The sequence below is a fragment of the Botrytis sinoallii genome (genome assembly GCF_014898435.1).
Source record: "Botrytis sinoallii strain Bc 23 chromosome Unknown BSIN_012, whole genome shotgun sequence".
Lineage (NCBI taxonomy): Eukaryota > Fungi > Ascomycota > Leotiomycetes > Helotiales > Sclerotiniaceae > Botrytis > Botrytis sinoallii.
Window position 1 is genome coordinate 704205 of NW_024066039.1, and position 17124 is coordinate 721328.

General features: G+C 42.5%; 7 protein-coding genes across 7 annotated transcripts; 4 read left to right on the forward strand and 3 right to left on the reverse strand.

Annotated features, from left to right (window-relative positions):
- Positions 1–96: 96 nt before the first annotated feature.
- On the reverse strand, positions 97–1430 carry EAF02_007229 (uncharacterized protein; the record flags this gene model as incomplete). Its single annotated transcript, XM_038903277.1, has 4 exons — positions 97–488; positions 543–1092; positions 1142–1229; positions 1288–1430. The coding sequence occupies 4 exons, from the start codon at positions 1428–1430 to the stop codon at positions 97–99; spliced, it is 1173 nt and encodes a 390-aa protein (XP_038756756.1).
- Positions 1431–4283: 2853 nt separating this feature from the next.
- Positions 4284–5108, forward strand: EAF02_007230 (uncharacterized protein; the record flags this gene model as incomplete). The annotated part of the gene is made up of 1 exon (XM_038903278.1): positions 4284–5108. One exon carries the CDS (start codon positions 4284–4286, stop codon positions 5106–5108), a length of 825 nt encoding a protein of 274 aa, XP_038756757.1.
- A 1573-nt stretch (positions 5109–6681) lies between these two features.
- On the forward strand, positions 6682–8939 carry EAF02_007231 (uncharacterized protein; the record flags this gene model as incomplete). The annotated part of the gene is made up of 6 exons (XM_038903279.1): positions 6682–6873; positions 7190–7328; positions 7427–7525; positions 7722–7763; positions 7848–8076; positions 8144–8939. 6 exons carry the CDS (start codon positions 6682–6684, stop codon positions 8937–8939), a joined length of 1497 nt encoding a protein of 498 aa, XP_038756758.1.
- A 43-nt stretch (positions 8940–8982) lies between these two features.
- On the reverse strand, positions 8983–10531 carry EAF02_007232 (uncharacterized protein; the record flags this gene model as incomplete). Its single annotated transcript, XM_038903280.1, has 2 exons — positions 8983–9570; positions 9914–10531. 2 exons carry the CDS (start codon positions 10529–10531, stop codon positions 8983–8985), a joined length of 1206 nt encoding a protein of 401 aa, XP_038756759.1.
- Positions 10532–10836: 305 nt separating this feature from the next.
- Positions 10837–12168, forward strand: EAF02_007233 (uncharacterized protein; the record flags this gene model as incomplete). Its single annotated transcript, XM_038903281.1, has 2 exons — positions 10837–11347; positions 11396–12168. The coding sequence occupies 2 exons, from the start codon at positions 10837–10839 to the stop codon at positions 12166–12168; spliced, it is 1284 nt and encodes a 427-aa protein (XP_038756760.1).
- A 338-nt stretch (positions 12169–12506) lies between these two features.
- On the reverse strand, positions 12507–14744 carry EAF02_007234 (uncharacterized protein; the record flags this gene model as incomplete). The annotated part of the gene is made up of 3 exons (XM_038903282.1): positions 12507–12874; positions 12932–13438; positions 13535–14744. The coding sequence occupies 3 exons, from the start codon at positions 14742–14744 to the stop codon at positions 12507–12509; spliced, it is 2085 nt and encodes a 694-aa protein (XP_038756761.1).
- A 463-nt stretch (positions 14745–15207) lies between these two features.
- EAF02_007235 (uncharacterized protein) lies at positions 15208–16762 on the forward strand (the record flags this gene model as incomplete). Its single annotated transcript, XM_038903283.1, is given in 3 exon segments — positions 15208–15297; positions 15309–15928; positions 16016–16762. 3 exon segments carry the CDS (start codon positions 15208–15210, stop codon positions 16452–16454), a joined length of 1149 nt encoding a protein of 382 aa, XP_038756762.1. The 3' UTR covers positions 16455–16762.
- Positions 16763–17124: the final 362 nt, after the last annotated feature.

Genomic DNA, 17124 nt, shown 5'->3' on the forward strand with positions numbered 1-17124 from the left:
TTTTAGACACCTTATTAATTCCCCAGAAGTCTACCCAAACCATCAAACTCCATAGCCATGATGCAATACAATCATATTACAAATGATATTCATTAATTATTTCATAAGTTCCGCGCCCTCCCTTACCACACCGACCAATGCTCCCGTCTGTATGACTTCGCTTCCTCCGCCACTCAATCTATATTCGACTTCTGCTAATCCTTGCAGCCAAGTTATCATAACGCTTGCTGGGACATCCAGTTTTGTGAGCTCTTCGGAGAGAGCAGTGATGATGTCTGCTAATGCGAGTCCTTGTGTGGATTTTACCGCATTGATCATTTGTAAACAGGATTTAACATCGGTGGTTTTGAGAATGGTGTTCATGATTTTGGATATGTCGGCTGGATGGGGAGAGGCGATGCAGTCGTATATAGTAGTTTCGGTGATGAGGTCCCGAACGATATCTTTTTCTTCGATCTTGGGTGTGCCTTGGATATGGATTGGAGTGCCTTTGCCTCATATTAGCATCCTCGAACTTTACAAAAATAGAAATGAGAACTTACTACTAGCATGACAAGCTTGCAAAACATTCAAAGCCCGTCTCATATCTCCCTTACTCAGTCTAACCAGAGCATCCGTAGCCTCAGCATTAATTTGCACGTTCTCCTCCGCAATCACCTTGTCAACCAGTACCCGAATATCTGCCTCTTTCAACGGACTAAATCGGAATCTTGTACACCTACTTAATAGTGCCGGACTCAATTTATGCGTGTAATTTGCAATCACACAAAATCGTGTATTGGCAGTATATTTCTCCATCACTCGTCTCAGCGCCATCTGTGCCGTGGAAGTCATTGCATCTGCTTCGTCGAGAATAATCAATTTGTATGCGCCGGGTGATGTGGAGGAAGATTTCGAGGCGAATATTTGTTTGGTAGAGGCGAATGTCTTGATTTGTTCGCGCACGACCTCGATTCCACGATCGTCTGAGGCGTTGAGTTCGAGGACCATTTGGCGCATGTTTTTGGATCCGTAGATGCGACGGGCGAGGGCGAGGATGGTGGAGGTTTTACCGGTTCCGGGGGGGCCGTAAAAAAGGAGATGAGGAAGTCTCTGAAGGGAATGTTAGGGTGGGAAGGATTTTTAGAGCAAGAAGACATACGTTTGTGTCGACGAATTTGTTTATAGTAGCAAGAATGTCTTGATGGCCGGAGACATCTTCTAGAGTATCTGGACGGTATTTTTCGACCCTGTGGTGGCGTATTAGTATGCAGAGTGATTTCAGATCTTTAACTTGATCCGACTTACCATGGAAGACTATCTTCTGCTTCCACAGGTAAATTTGCTGCGCTCCGTTTGCCCTTTGAAGTCGTAGCATCGGAGCCAAATATCATTGAATCGCTCGCGTTGGGGGCAACGTCAATTTCCATGTCATCTTCATAGTCAGACATCTTTGCGAAGGATATTTGTGGTGCTGAGAAAATTGTTGACCGTGAATTGGGAATGGGCTTATAATAAAAAGAACATTTCCATTTACCTATCTGGAGTTGTGAGACGCGTCGAGATTTTGGGCGCGTTAAGTGGTTTATGTAAGCTAAGCCTAAGGATTTTGCGGCAGTTTTGGGCGGTGAGAATTTTCGGTCGTCTCCTTTAACAACACCTGTTATCCCGAGTACCTTTTTGTGTGCAAGATTTTCTGAAACTCATTGATACCACTCTACTTAGAAGTAGTCATACCCCATTCTGTCATTAAATGTAAACATTTCTCATTCCTCATGAACGATTGAGCAATTCTTGATGTCTAAGAGTAGTAAGGCTATCAATCTTAGTTGCTACCATGGAGCGATGTGTTCACGGTACTGATTTGGCTTTGTCATTTGCAAGTGCAAAGTCAATACTTATCAGTATTTTAAAGGCCTGCTGTTTCTATAAACATTGATATTGTGCACTGTGAGTTGATTTTTAATTGGGATGCATTGAGAATCTGTCAGTGTCAAATGTTCAATTGGTTGCGTTCGTCTGGTAGATCCTGGTTGCGCCCGAAGAGCATGCTTTAGTTTTCAATTCACATTCATTTCCAATTACCTCATTATTTCTCCGTTTATAAAAGCTTGCTTTAACTCGTATAAGCTGGCGTAGCCTGTCAGAAAATCCGGTGTTATTCACGGATCCGGCGACTTGAAGTTTTTTCCCCAAGAGTTGTATTTGAATTAAGGCCGTCGAAACATCTCCTCATGCTTTTAGAAATGCCTTGCAGAATTCTTCCAGCCAAATATCTCGCAGAAATAGAATTCCTCCATAGTTTTGTAGATTTTTCGTAAAAATTTCTCGTAAACAAGGCATCAAAGAGCTTAGCAGTCTGCTGTCCCCTCCGGAAGTTAGACTTAGACCTTGGACTAGGTTGTCAGGGCTCTGAATGATATTTCAACGAATCATCGATCGCTACAACCAAAGATTGATGCCAAGGGAGGGGATTTCTAAAACTAGGATAATCCAATCAAATTTCCTAAATTTGCATAGGATACCTTTGTTGCACATCTGAGATTGTATTTAACAGGGTATATCCTAATAAGTGTCTGAATAATGTTCGGGTAGAATCTGCCCGGCAGAGTCTGGCTACCAGTTTGAATCTAGTATGGAACGATCTAGACTGAAGTATTTCAATCATGCAGTATGAGATCGTTTTGTTCCACATCGCTAACCCACAATTTACATAGCTCAGCCCAGGTGTCAAATGTCAAGGAGCCTCATACGCTAGGTTACGTCTATAAAATGGTTTCATACTAGAGTGAATCCGTCAATTATCGCTTGGTTTCTCATCCCTTTTCTTTTTATACGTCTTTTTGATTTCGCCTAATTACCCCTCCAATCAAACTTTCGTACAGTTTTGTTGCATATTTACGAGCTTTTAACAACCAGGTATATCCTAACAAATCTTTAGGTTATCGCTGATCACCCGGCCAATCTGTAAGTACCGATTAACGATTGTCGACTCGTCAATACACCATTCGCACTTAGCAGCTACTAGCTTCTGCCTTAATTGAATAAGCTATAAGTTAATTTATCTTTGTAAGGAACTCTCGAAATATGCCTTTGTCAATCACGAGTGAGTAGAATCCTTAAGTCTATACTTGAATCTCATTATTTAAAAACCACTGCCATGCAATGGCTTTCCGAAAACTGAAATTTGAGTATTCAAGGCTTTCACTAAAATCGCTAGTGTAGTACATGACATCATTATCTGCCAGTTGAACTAGTGATTTGTTTAGTGGAATTAAAGTCTTGGATGTCAGTGAAGGAAAAGTAGTGACGTTATTCTTCGATCGTCAACAATATCACATGTCATTGTCTCGCTAAATTAGTGGTAATTACCTAAACTGCCTTTTCATTATCTAGGATGCTAGTGATGGTTATCGCATAGAGTAGTGTCGGGTACTCATGCATAAAGCTAGGGTCTACATCCATACACATTAAAAGTAGTTAATAGGTTCAATTGGTAGCGCTGCTCTAGTTCTCTGTCAAGTAGATTCTATTTCAAGGCTTTCGATCGTCGGAATACTGCGAGTTCTTCAGACTTCTTCAATGCTTTACTGAAGTACATGAGCTTCAATTCAATACCTCATAGACAAAATAACTCACAGATATCATTTTGCTTTCCAGTGACTCAACATCTTAAGCCAGCTCATAATAAGTATCTTAGATGAGCTCAAAGCTTCACGGAAATTGAGTCTTTCACACAATCTCAGTATTTCAAATAATTTCGAACTCCGAATTGAGATGTATATTCCAAATGAGCTCAATCTTTCAAACCGAGTGAATTTCTTGTACGAAGTCAACATCTTAATTAAACCTATTGTCTAACATCATGTTAATATCTGAGACGTGTTGAGTAATTCAAATCGGTGCACTTCCAACATTTCACAATACTTCAATGTCCTAAATTAAGTCCATTAAATCATAAGTATCCATTTTCTGTAAAAGTATAAGGGTTTCAATTGATCCAAAGTCTCGAAGTGGTTTGGCACTTCAAATAAATTTAGCATTCAAAGTAGATCAGAGTATCCAGGGCCTTCCATTGTTTGATCGTCGTTTGATTATACGCAATGATATTAGGTGGATGAGGGATCAACAATAAGATTTTCGTCTGTAAATCTAAGTGTTACGAAATTGCAATTAGTCGCGAGTGCTAGCGAAGTTGTGTGAAGTGATGACGTCTTTCAAGCTACCCGTTCCATTGTCTATATATTCCACGCATTTCCCTCTCAATCCTTCTCTTTTTCTTTTCCTTTCTTCTTCAGCTTATTATGTCTTTCTTCTTGAATACATTTAAGTCCACCCTCGCACTTGTCGGACTCGCCACCCCACAAGTCGAAACCTCAACCCCCGCTGCGCCCACCTCCAGCAATGCCGTTCCTTCTGGTGAGTATAGCCTCTCACCACCTTTTCTAATTGACTATTCAGCCGAGGATCCTTCTTTCACCTTGGACTTTGCCAAACAGGCCCCGGTACCTACAAATACCGGACATATTCTCACCGGAATCCTCCGGCCCGGCCTTAGGCCCTCCACTGTCGTTGACCGCATGCAAATCCACGGATTTCCAAGGACACTGGAAAATTGGAAGGTTTGCCCTTCCGCCCCACTCTCATTCAAGTTCAAGAAGGTAAAAGCAAAAAAGAAGGTACACTTCAGGGAATATTACGGGAAAAACTTCCACCAATACCGTCCATTCGACCCAGAGGAACCAGCTGACTCCTGGATCCCTTACGATGATGCTATCCTGCATCAACCCAACCAGACCCCTGGAATAGACATGGTAGGCGAATGGACCTGTTCCATTTGCAAGAAATCCTGGTGCAATACAGGAAACCACCAGACCATTCCAGGATATCCGGGTTGGGAATACCGAGATCCGCCCCTGCCCTGCCCCGAACACCCATCGCCCCTTTCTTTTAGGAAACCCGAGCCCTTTTATGGATTGGCTCTCTCTCAGAGGGAGCTAATCTACCGCAGCAATCCCAAATACAAGTACCCTTACATTCTGCACGGAGGCCTCATCAATCCACCTACCTGGGATTTAGAGGATGACTCAGAGGATGAGAGCGCTAGGCTAGGCGATCTCAAACTCTGAGACATTCTCTAGATCCATATACAACATACCAAGTCCATCGCTACCTTGAGTGATTCAATTGAATCTACCAGGTCGATAGCTACTTTGAGTGGTTGTATTCTCTTTTTCTGGAGTTCTGGCGTTCTTTGCTTTCCATAAACTTTCGCGGTATCCTCCTACTGGAACACCTGGTGCCAGCCTCAGGACCCTTGGCCGGGTACCTGACTAAGGAGGGACCAGGGACTACGGGAAGGGGAGCCTTTACCTCGGGCCACCAGTCTCGGGATCCTGCTAGGGGACATCCAAGGACCTATGAGGCCATTGGCTATTCGTAACCTTCGGATGAACATTCCTGTTAACGCCGGACTGGTCTGCTGGGTAATCTTGCGATTAAAATCCAAAATAAATATAAAAATTCTAAAATCCAAAAACATTTGCGCCTTTTGCTTACTTTTCTAGCCATTCTTCTTTCCCTTCTCACTTCAGGACCTTTTTTTCCCCTGGATCCCGAGTCCACCAGTGACTCTTTCTTATTTCCTTTTTTTTTCTTTTTCTTTTGTATGGGCCTTTGGTCCACCAGCGATTTCCTTTTTTTCTTTGGACATTTGTCCACCAGCGATTTCCTTTCTCTTTGGACATTTAGTCCACCAGCGATTCTCTTCTTATTCTTCATGGCCCCATCTTCAGCGACATACCCTCAGCGATACACCTCTTTCGAACACCCTCCCTCGCCTTTGTTGACCGAAGGCCACCACAGCATTATTTTAGATAAGTATGACCTCTCCCGCTAATTGCTAATTCGTCTATAGGGTGGCTAGCCTTGATCACACCTCCCCGTTGGTGCTAGCTGGGTACCCTCAAATGAGGAGCTAAGTGATCAGAAATATCCCTGCGTGGAGACACTCAATACACGCCTTTGAAGCGAATATCTTGTTTGTCGACTCTTGAGCTTCGTGAACGTTGAACTCTTGATCTGATTTTGTGACAGTTCAATTTGAACAGCTGGCATTGGTGATGCATGGTAAGTTTGTAAATTGTGCGAATTCCACTCAAATTTGAATAATCAGCCACCAAAGTTCCCTATTTCAAATCCATTCATCAGCTAATTCGAGTACTTCAGAAGACTTTTCCGAAGTCAACTTGAGGGCATATTCAGAATCCATCATCCAACAATTCCCCACAAATCGTGATAGACTAAACTAGACTTACTTCACACACACTTGCTTTATCTTTCATATCTCGAAATTCGGAGTGAGACCTCCCTCCGAATTCCCCTTATCAAGAAATCTCACCTCACTAATCACCAACACATGCAGTTGGCTACTAGCCCGCTGTATCTTGTGTTGTAACAATTAGCTACGCCACAAACTCGCGGCACACGAAGTCACTAACGAAACTTAATTGTTGGGGTGTAACTGTTGGAGTGATGTTAAATGCGTGATATAGTGGATTGCCAACACTCGCTTATTGTTAGATATGCATCTACACGGTTTTCATCATGGCTTATATAAATTCTCCTAGATATCCCGTGGTGTACTTTTCACCATCTCATCTTTCATTCAAACATCACGTTTTGCTCATAAACCATCTCAAAATGTCTCCATCGACTGAGGGTTCGACATCCGAATCTCTTTCTTCTTTGCCAACTCATCCTACCCACCCATCAATTAAAGCACTACAAACATCTTTGCAAGGGGAAATTGTTTTCAAGCCCGAGAATGATGAACTGACCGAGGACTACAAGAATGCGATTGACAGATATAATAAAGCGTTTATCAAGGAATCTGTGAGTTGTATTGGGCTTCTTTATATTTCATTTCCGAAGAACTTGTGAAAAAGAGTATGAAGGAAAAAATGCGGCAATCAAATGTGCATAGTAATAATTGTATGAATATTGAACTTTGGCCATTATTCTTGGCCGTGTGCCTGAATTGATAATGAAGAATGAAGTTTCATTCTCACAATTCATTTGATGAACCGAGACTGTATCCTTCAATCCAACCCCAAGAGTCCCTTGGCTTCCTCAAACCGAATTTAACACCCAATCATCATCCATCCTTCCTACCTCTACTCTCCCTATTCCCTCCGAACTAACCGTCTAGTCCCTAATAATCTTCTGCCACTCTGAAAACGACATCATCGCCTCTCTTTCCTACATCCAGAAACACAATCTCGATTTTACCGTCGCCGGAGGAAGACACAGTTATTATGGCGCTAGTTCCTGTGATGGCGTAATCATTGGTATATTCTAGTTCCGTTCTCCAGCGTTCGCTTCTTTTTCATATTTCCGAATGAAAGAAACACAAAGGGATAAGAGTTTTGCTAACCTCTGGCTCTAGATCTTGGAAAAATGAGAAAAGTAAGCATCGATAAGGAGAACCTTAAAATTACAGCACAAGGTGGTTGTAGAGCTGCGGATTTGGAAACTCCGCTTCAAGGTACGTAAAGTGGTGCTATGTTATTCGATTTTTCATTCTTGAGTCCCTGTGGATTGTACAAGTTGGATTGGAATAGTAATGATTGATTGTTTGAGTTTGATTGGGAGATTAGTGGGCAATCATTCAAATGGAACATGATCATTGTCTATACATTGAAGGGAATTAATACTAATGGACATTGACTAATGTCGTACAGCGGAAGGATTATCAGTGGTCATGGGCCTAGCTAGTGATACAGGTATAGCCCCCTTCTCTTCCTTCTTCGAATTCCAATTTCCCACCATCAGCCTCTTTTCCCTGTCATATCTAACTCTCAAGATAGGAATCGCAGGTCTAACTCTAGGCGGTGGTTCAGGCCCTCTGACTGACCGATACGGACTCGTGATTGATAATCTACTCTCGGCCCGTGTTGTAATTGCCAATGGGATCGTTTTAAATTGTTCCAAAGATGAAAATTCAGATCTATTCTGGGGTATCAGAGGAGGAGGACCAAACTTTGGTATTGTGGTTGAATTTACGTATCGAGTGCATAAGCAAGTTGACGTATGCCAGTAAGTTTGACTGCGTGCATGAGGAATTGGCGGGTGAGATAAGTGGAAGAGCTAATACACTTCTTAGTGGTCCTTTAGTATATGGGCCGGAGAAGACGAAAGCACTTCTTGAATTAGTCGACACCATGCAAGAGGTAACAGAGCAAACTGACGGGAAGTTACGCATTTTTTTGGCGATAACAAAGATCCCAACTGTGCCAATGTCTGGCATTCACCCCATCTGTATCATATCCTATGATGGATCCGAGGAAGAAGCACGAAAGCTCACCGCTCCGTTGTGGGATTTGCAGCCTGTAATGTCGGCGGTATCAATGAAGCCATTTGCCAACACAACCAAGCCATCAGGACTCGTAGATGAACCGCCAAACCATCAGAACTTCTCAAGTACGAGCGTTTTTATGCCCCATCCATTCAATGTCGAAATCATGGGGAAATTAATACAAGAATTCGATGATTTTCACAACAAGCACGGAGATGCACTGGCACCTTCACGAATCATAATCGATATGCGTTCTTACAAGGTTTCTGGTGCAATCCCTGCATCGGAAACTGCATTGGCGGCGAGAGAAAAGACGGTTTCTGTTACTATGGAGGCACAGTATGATAGTTCTCAAGTTTCGCATACGGTTATGAGAGAGGAAATTAAGAGGATGATTGGGCCAGTCAAGGAAGCAGTTAAAAATCAAGGGTCTGGAAAGTTCACGAATCCTAATTTGGGAAGTGGAACGGAAAAGACTCAGGATATGTTTGGACAGAACTATGCGAGATTGAGAGAGATTAAGAGGAAGTATGATCCCGAGTTTATTTTCAACAAGTGGTATCCGATTCCACCAGCAGAACAAAGCTATAGCTTGAAGCTGTAATCTCCAGCACTGGAATACATAGGAATACTAGTCTTCTGTCTTTTCAGGTCGTTGCTTCGTGCCTATCCAAAAATGATACATTCCACTCCTGAAATTTCCTCGCACTAGGTGGTAGATACCGCATTGTACTCACTTCTAGGTAATGTTTAAGATCATGTATCACTTCTCCTGGCAACTCTAGCTCCTCCACAGACTCATCATTTGTCGATGGATACTTGGCCAAAGAAAAGGGCTTCGAAAGGATTTTCATAGCCAGTATTCCAGGTCTACCAGGTATGTCCGAGATACTCATCCGCCTACGATGGTAGAAGTATGAAGTAGTATATCTGATCGAGGGATTGAAGATCCAAATACTAAGGCATCCCCACTCTATTAGTCCAACATCGGCTGGATTTTTCAAAGGCAATATGTTCACACGGGAAACACAAGATGAGTTCATTATTCCCAATAATTGTGCCGAAAGGATTCTGGCCATCGATGGCTCAAGAAGCTTATCCGAAGGATTGGATAATGGAGAGCCCTCGTAAGTTCCCATGCGCAAACTCCATTTGAAAAGTCGGATTCCTTCGTTTTGAGGATCACTTATTCCAATCGTAGCGGTACACAATTCACATTTTATAGGAAGCTTTATCTGTGTGTGAAACCGAAGTTAGAAATGAATGAGCTAATTGAACATTGCTTGATGCAGAATACGCTAGATAAATGTCACTTGTGCTGAACCCATGACTTCTAGAATCTCAAAGAAGATACGGTGATGAGGATACCAAGGTTCGAAGACCTTCAATCAAGTTAGAAACCCATAATCTGAAGAAGAGGGTAATTAACATTGACTGCTGCCGGAGCAGAGCAACAGCAAGTACTTAATATTGGGTATTTGTATCGGTGACCAGCCTATGGAGAAGCGCCTGGTCTCCTTCTTGGTACCCACATATACTAGGACTATAAATGAAGATAGAGAAAGAGTTATAATTTACCTCGCTACCATCTAGAGAAAGCTCACAATCGGTTTCCGCCAAGAGAAGGGTTGAATGATCCATGAAACCGATTCCTGGCTGTGCATTGAACTTCGTATTTGCTCCATAACCTTTTGTTGAAGCCAAATTCTCGTTTTCATGACTGTGGTCAGCATGGTCCGATGGCTTGTGACAATGCCAGAAATCCATCATTTCTGCCCAACCTTCACTTGGAAGATCCCTCCATTCTTTGATACGATCTGCTTCCACGATAGTCGTAGAGCACCTGCGGCATTCAAAAAACTGTTTACCAATAACCATATCTTTTGCGGACCATGGTGCTTCAATGGTTTGTGAAATGTCTACATCAGCTCTTTGAAAGTCTCCTGCCAAAGGAAGACGCCATGATAATTCAAGGCTACCAAGAGGAAATTCTCGTAGTGGTGAATTTGATACCACTTGACTGGGAAGCGTTAGTCGAATATCCTGTTCGGCATGGTTCAATTTCAATATGGTTCCATCGGCCAATAATTCAGCCTTTGTAGAAGAATCAGATGGTGTGTCCAAGAACGCCAGGATAGATATCTGTCGAATGTTTGACAGAAGTTCCGCATAGATCAAGGGCTTGATTGGAGGCATTGCTTGATAGAAGTTGATAACTTCATGGGATTGACAGGCATGATTGAAATTGTGTTGAGTTTGTCGCGTCGCGTTCTATAAAATATATAAAGTTGGTTCATCACTCGGCGCGGATGATGTTCCGATGCCGTGGCTCGAGCGTGGTCCGCTCATACATGGATGCCGCAATGCGCCACGCTCAACAAAGCTCTTGTCACCGCTTTTACTCAGCCACCAATTAGATCATTCTGCCATATTTCAGCTCAAGCTTCCCCACGCTTTGACTTGCATCCCAGGACCTCCAAAGTTCAACACCACAAACAATCATGTCGGCTCCTATGATAAATTGGGTTCCTATTGTGAACAGAATCTACAAATATGTTGCAAACACTACTATCGGTTCATCAACACAGCCAATAAGTATCCAGCCAGTTGAAATTCACGACATTGAAACCGCTCCAGAGAAACGACCAAGGACGTTGAAACATCTCTTGAAATCGAACCATATTAATCATTCAATTCTTTACAACCACAATCGATTTCACAACCATTTACCACATCATCTAGGATCCGCGTATCTTCTAGGGGCAGATTACGATCAATTACAAAAAGTTTTCGCAGAAGAATCAAAACATCTTGAAGAATGGCAGGATTCTCCTGGGGAAATCACAGATGCGGATTGGAGGGAATTCTTAGGAGAGAAGGTATACCAGAGGGCGTACGTTGATTTCTTCGAGGATGAATTGGCTTTAAAATACAGTTATGATTGGAAGGTTTTGGTAGAGGAATATCTCTACAGCGGGAAAGCTCCTCTCGTCAATGGTCTGACTTCAGGACGTATGTATATTTTCTGTTGTACCGCATTTGTACTAATGAATGTTTTAGTCGGTCACCCCCTTATTCATCTCGGTTACGCAGTCGAATTGAATAGTCGCGAATTGGCCATCGAAGCCCTTTCCCTAGCGTCGAGCTGCTACGATTTTATGCACAAATATCTTGATGATCCATCTTATACCAAAGCATCTACCTATAGCACAACCTCGCCCCTAGAAATTCTTCACAAAATACATACAGATTCGCGATTAGATGGTGTATTGGATGGACCTTCGCCTTCAAATATAACCAAACTATTCAATGAACATGAGGACTTTATACTCGAGCATTGGAACGCTTGGAGCATCACCGATCCTAATAAACAATTCCAAGATTCCCAAGAAGCAGCTGTGAATCTGTTGGTACAAACTGTTAAGCCTGGCACTCACGCATACGACTTCTTCATGGTACATATCCTCACTACAAGCCATGCAGTTCGAATCCTATTACCCTTCGTTCCAGCAAAATTCCAAATAAGTTTGATACGTCAATGGTGGCTATTAACAATCGCCGTCTACTGTTCGCAGATGAGACCGGAAATAAACGAAGATATTGAGCAAAAACCAGCAAAGGGATGGAAATATGTAGAAGATAAAGCTATCAATGGTGTATGGTCAACGGATCCACATTATGTGAAAGCAATACGGGCCATGAAGGAAGCAGCTTTTACTTGGGGAGATGTACATGAGAGATACCTGTCCATGGCTGTTACCTTCGCTGATGATTTTAATGGATGGACGGGATTTGGAGCTAGCGAGTCGGATGTTGTTGGCGGGCATCTTTGATTTTGGATTAAAGTTGCTGGCTATGTTTTGCATTAGTATGATTACGATTTTAATGAATGCTTGGAAATATCATATATGGTTCAGATCTACCTAATCTTAAATGATCAGATACTCAATGATCATGTTTTCGCCAGCGTAAAATAATTCAACGGTCGTAGGGCAATGAAGTCATCGGATAGACTACATATCATAAGGTATGAGAAATACATAGTTGTGATAAATTGCCGTGATAGTTTTATATACTAAGAAATACATGATAAAGGAACTTGTCAGAGTAATGAAGTTAAAAACAGCCACACAAATCTCCAACGTTTGCTTGGAAATCATGAATACACCGCTCATATCGACCCCTTTTCTTCATCGATTTTGCGTTTCCGGGTCTTTTTGCTTGTGGGATGCTTAGTGTCATGGGCACTAGATAACTCATGTGGCCCGGAAGTATCCGATTCGGACGAGATAATATAGTCTTCGTACCCTGGAAGATTCTCAAGCTCCTTCTTGAGATGAATTGCAAGTTTTGTATCTTGGCGGACTTCGGCTTTCCTTATGATATAAAATTTCTCGGCGACATCGCGGGCGTCTTTAAGATCTTTTAAATGCTCATTGTCATTATGTTCCTCACCTGCTTCTATCAACTCGACCTCCTTCTCTTTATATCTCTGGTTATGTCTAAAATAAATTCTCCTCAGCTCCTCTTCTTCTTTGTCTGTATAAAAGTCAGTTCTCTTTGTTTCGAAAATTTCTAGTGCTCAGAATATCTCACCCATTTTGAACTCCTCACTTTTAGGTACTCTAGTGGATACTGAAACGTCTTGCGAGGGGGTTAAAGCCTTGGAGAACTCAGCGTCTGACTGTTTCTTTGCCACAGTAGATGGCTGTAATTCGGGTCTTGGAGATTTAATCGGCAATGGCGTGCTTGGTATTGGTTTCATCGTTAAATACTTAGAGTCTAGTTTGTTAAATTTAGAAGGTAATGGAGCAAATTTTTCATCCGCGTCACCATGATCTTCAAAACCTTTTATGAGTCCCTTCGGCGGCGAAAGTTTTGTTCCGGTATCGTTTGAATGAAGAATATTCATGATGTAGGCAGGAGCCACCCAGAAAGGCCTTGAGAACAACCGTACAAGTCCTTTTCTGATATCTTCAAGTGTATTATGTATTGGAACGACATATCCGCGTCCTAACACGTCCGAAGCAACGACATGGCCATACACTCGTAGGAAACTTGATGAATCAACGATCCACGCACCGCTATCACCAACATGAAGCTCTATAGTGTGGTCAGCGTCACTGTACCAAGTAGAGCCATCGCGATTTCATATCTTTTATAGACTAGATTGCGTTGAGGCGAGATTCATTCACTTACTCTCACCTTCTGAAAGTGATAGAAGACGTGTTTGGACCAATACCTTGCCTGGAGGGAGCATTATATACGACCAGGAGCCATGTAAAATCCCATTGAGTGGCCCTCGGGCAGAACTCATTTGTACTGAGGACTGTTCCCCTCTAGATTTGGTTCGTGTCGGATATGGATTGAATGCGGCATTTGGGGGGCTGTAAGAGTTTTTGTCGATAGTGATCAATCCCCAATCAAGATTGCCTTCATCTATGAAGAGATTATGGGAGGCCATTGAAAGCTTTCCCAATCTTGACCATTCGTCCATGTTCACCTCCTCATCAATTTCAATGCCACTTTTATCCAAAACATGTACATCATTCTCATCCTCTGAATTAGCTTCGACGAAATTCAAATCAAATTCGAAAGATTCCATATCCTCGTTATATTCGCTGTCGTAATCGCTTACTGGAGAATATTCGGCGTCATCATACAATTCTTCAAAGACGAAATGACCTGCAGTCATTCCATAAATTGTTTCCAGACTTCCTGAGTCAATCGTCTTGATGAAGCCCCCCATGGTAGCCTGGCGCACTCCATGCGAATACCCTGTCATGATTTGCCTGCCACGACGAGCGCCTGGTGTGACATTAGACTTTAACACATATATTTCATTTCCTTCTGAATTCGCAGAAAGATCAAATTGTGGAGGCGCATTCGCGGTCTTGACGACGGTACTGACGAGCGGCCTCGGCTTCTGTGGGTGAACGCATACTCTCAAACGGGGGAAACGATCATCGGGCTGAGGTGGTTCGAAATCACACCTAATTGCACTTTCTCGAAAAAATCTGGTAATCTTTCCGAAAACTGCCTTGTTACATTGAATGAATACCCAAGGTTCTGCGCTCTCTTCATTCTCTCCCAAGACCTGCAAAGTCATCAGGATCGAGGTGCAATTGGGCAGACCGCGTGTTAAGTTATTGAGACTTTCTGCGTATTGCTCACGTAGATCCGAAAAACGATTCCATGTCAGCTGCGGAATTGGTTTATCATACGGTCGCAGTTGTTTAGGCTTTCGAATGTAGTTAGGCATTATACTTTTCCCTTTTGCAATGGCACGATCGGTAAAAGACCTCGAACTATTCGGCGGAGGCGAAGGTTCTTGCGAAGCATATCCTGAATCGTCCTTCGGTTCATTGCGTGTGACTGGTAACGCTGTGGAGAAATTGTCTGAATTCATGGTGGGTATGCCTGAAAAAGACAAGAATGATTGCTATCGGCACTTGTCGTTCTTGATCGCACTGAAGAACTTGAGTCAAATATGAGTATCGTGGTAGCTAGCACCATAAATGTCAAGAATTACAGATAACATAGCAATTGAATGCGGGGCAGACGTAAGTAGTTCAATGTAAAGCCTTGACGACATTGTAGTGTAAAGTTGCTGGGGCTGCAATTAATTGAACAGGGGCTTCATTGGATTGAGTTGCCACTCAAGGGGTTGGTCTTCGATACTTTATTCGCTGACATGGTAGATTTTCCCAAATCATGCATCCTTGGGCCTCTGAAATGTAACATACACAGCCCATTTCGAGATAGTAGACCAGAGTCTTATTGATCTTCTCTGGGAATGATTTAACACAAATAAACGCAAATTCACAACAAAAGTGACAAAAGGTAAAATAATTTCCCTGTGATAATCAAGTATGACTTTGGAATATCCACTTGGGAAAGTCACTACCCCTCAACTACAGGCCCTTGCTAAGGTTTTGTGGTCTTGGTTCATATATAAGAATGTCTAACAGAGACGCTTTGCAAGACCCCAAATTGCTCGTGGTCTAGATCAACAACGCTCAGTCGATATTTCGAGTTTTTCAAGATATCCACAAGTGGCTACAAGTGCAATATAGTTCCTGGTCAGTCTCCGGGTCTGTCATCTTACAATGACTTATTCCGAATGATTGAACAATTGAAATCCAGCCCTGAGCTCAGCAAAGCAGAGTTACTGGAGAAATTCTTTACCGATCGACCCACGCGACCGTATCAAGAGCGTGCTCTCAATCTAGCTGTTCAGGTGGTGATGATGATCAACTGCTCTGTATTCCGCCAATCTTCCGTCTTGCTAGAGTACGGAAACGAACAAGCGCGTTGGCATCTCAATGACACGTTTTTGCAGTTTCTCAACGACGTATTCCCAAAAACATTCCATCCAAGCATTGATGAAATTAAAAGCGAACTTTTGGCGACCAAGTTGAAGAAGAATGCGCGGTTGGAATTTCGGCCAACAGACGACTTGAGAAATCATTTGAGACTTGACAGAAAATTAGGAGTTGTCGAAATTTTCCACCATACTGCTTTCTTAAAAGAGCAATTGAGGCTTACGAAAGAACAACCGCAAAGTTTATCTGTATCCGATCTAATTCGAATGTAAGTTGAGAAGAACACAACTTGGCTTTGATCATTAGCGTTGAGAAAACCAATAGAAAGTATGTTGCTGATATTTGAAAATTGTAGTGGCGGGCTACCTCGTGCACTTGTTATCGAGGTGCTGGATTCAATACAAAAGATTCTTTTCCCCCTCGCAGATGTCAAAACTAAAGAGCTTCTATTATCCCTTACTTCGCCATCGACTTGCAACTTCGATACCGATATGCTCAGGTATGAGAGCGCGTCAATTCGCAACCCAGAGGAGCAGAATATCCAGTATCATTATTTCGGGGCACGGTTGGCAGATCCATACCGAGAATTGATAAATCCCACCCCGAGAGGTCTTGAGAAATGGTTCGAGAGAAAAAGTAGCCCAAGATTCGTGATGATGGCTACCATCGCTGGTGTTATGTTTGCGATTTTCCTAGGGTTGTTGAGTCTGGCTTTGGGCGGCTTTCAGGCTTATGTTGGGTATATGGCATGGAAACATCCCGTTCAAATTTCAACTGGTTCACAACAAAGCTAATAGTTGCAAGAGTTAAAGATTATAATGGAATTTGTGTTTTGTGAAGAGTTCAGTAGAATGATTCAGGTGCACGTTTATCGCGCAAGACCAAGGTTATCATCACATGACATTGTTTGGCTTCAAGCTACTATTCAGCAACCGTGTCATGGATATGCCCACACATTCGATGATGGTACAATTTCTAGAAGTCTGCCCGACGTTAAAGAGAGCTATTCATGGTGTCGTGTTGGGACAGATAGTAACGAGGTTCGAGTCTTCAGTGCCTTTTGTGATATTTAGCCACTCCCTAAATCGCTGAAAACTCGAATTTTGTCACCATTCGTCCCAGAGGTCTTCATACTGTTCATAGTCAATGCCTAATCGATTCTAAGAATCATATGCAATTGTTCTTTTTTCCACTAAGGCCAACAACAGATAGAGGCTTTGAGGAAATCTCACAAATCATGGTTGACAACTGCGAGAAAGAAGGATTCGTTGACCTCCTCCACGAATGGAGCAAGAAAGCAAATACCCCTATTGAAATCTGTTGCGAACGTGGCAAACGTGCGACAGACAGGCACTTACAATCTTTTGGAAGATAGATGTGCTAAAGGTAGGAAGGATGGCATACCTCGTCAATACTAAATATGTATGAGATGAGAAGTTTGACTGTGCAGGCAATCAAACTAAA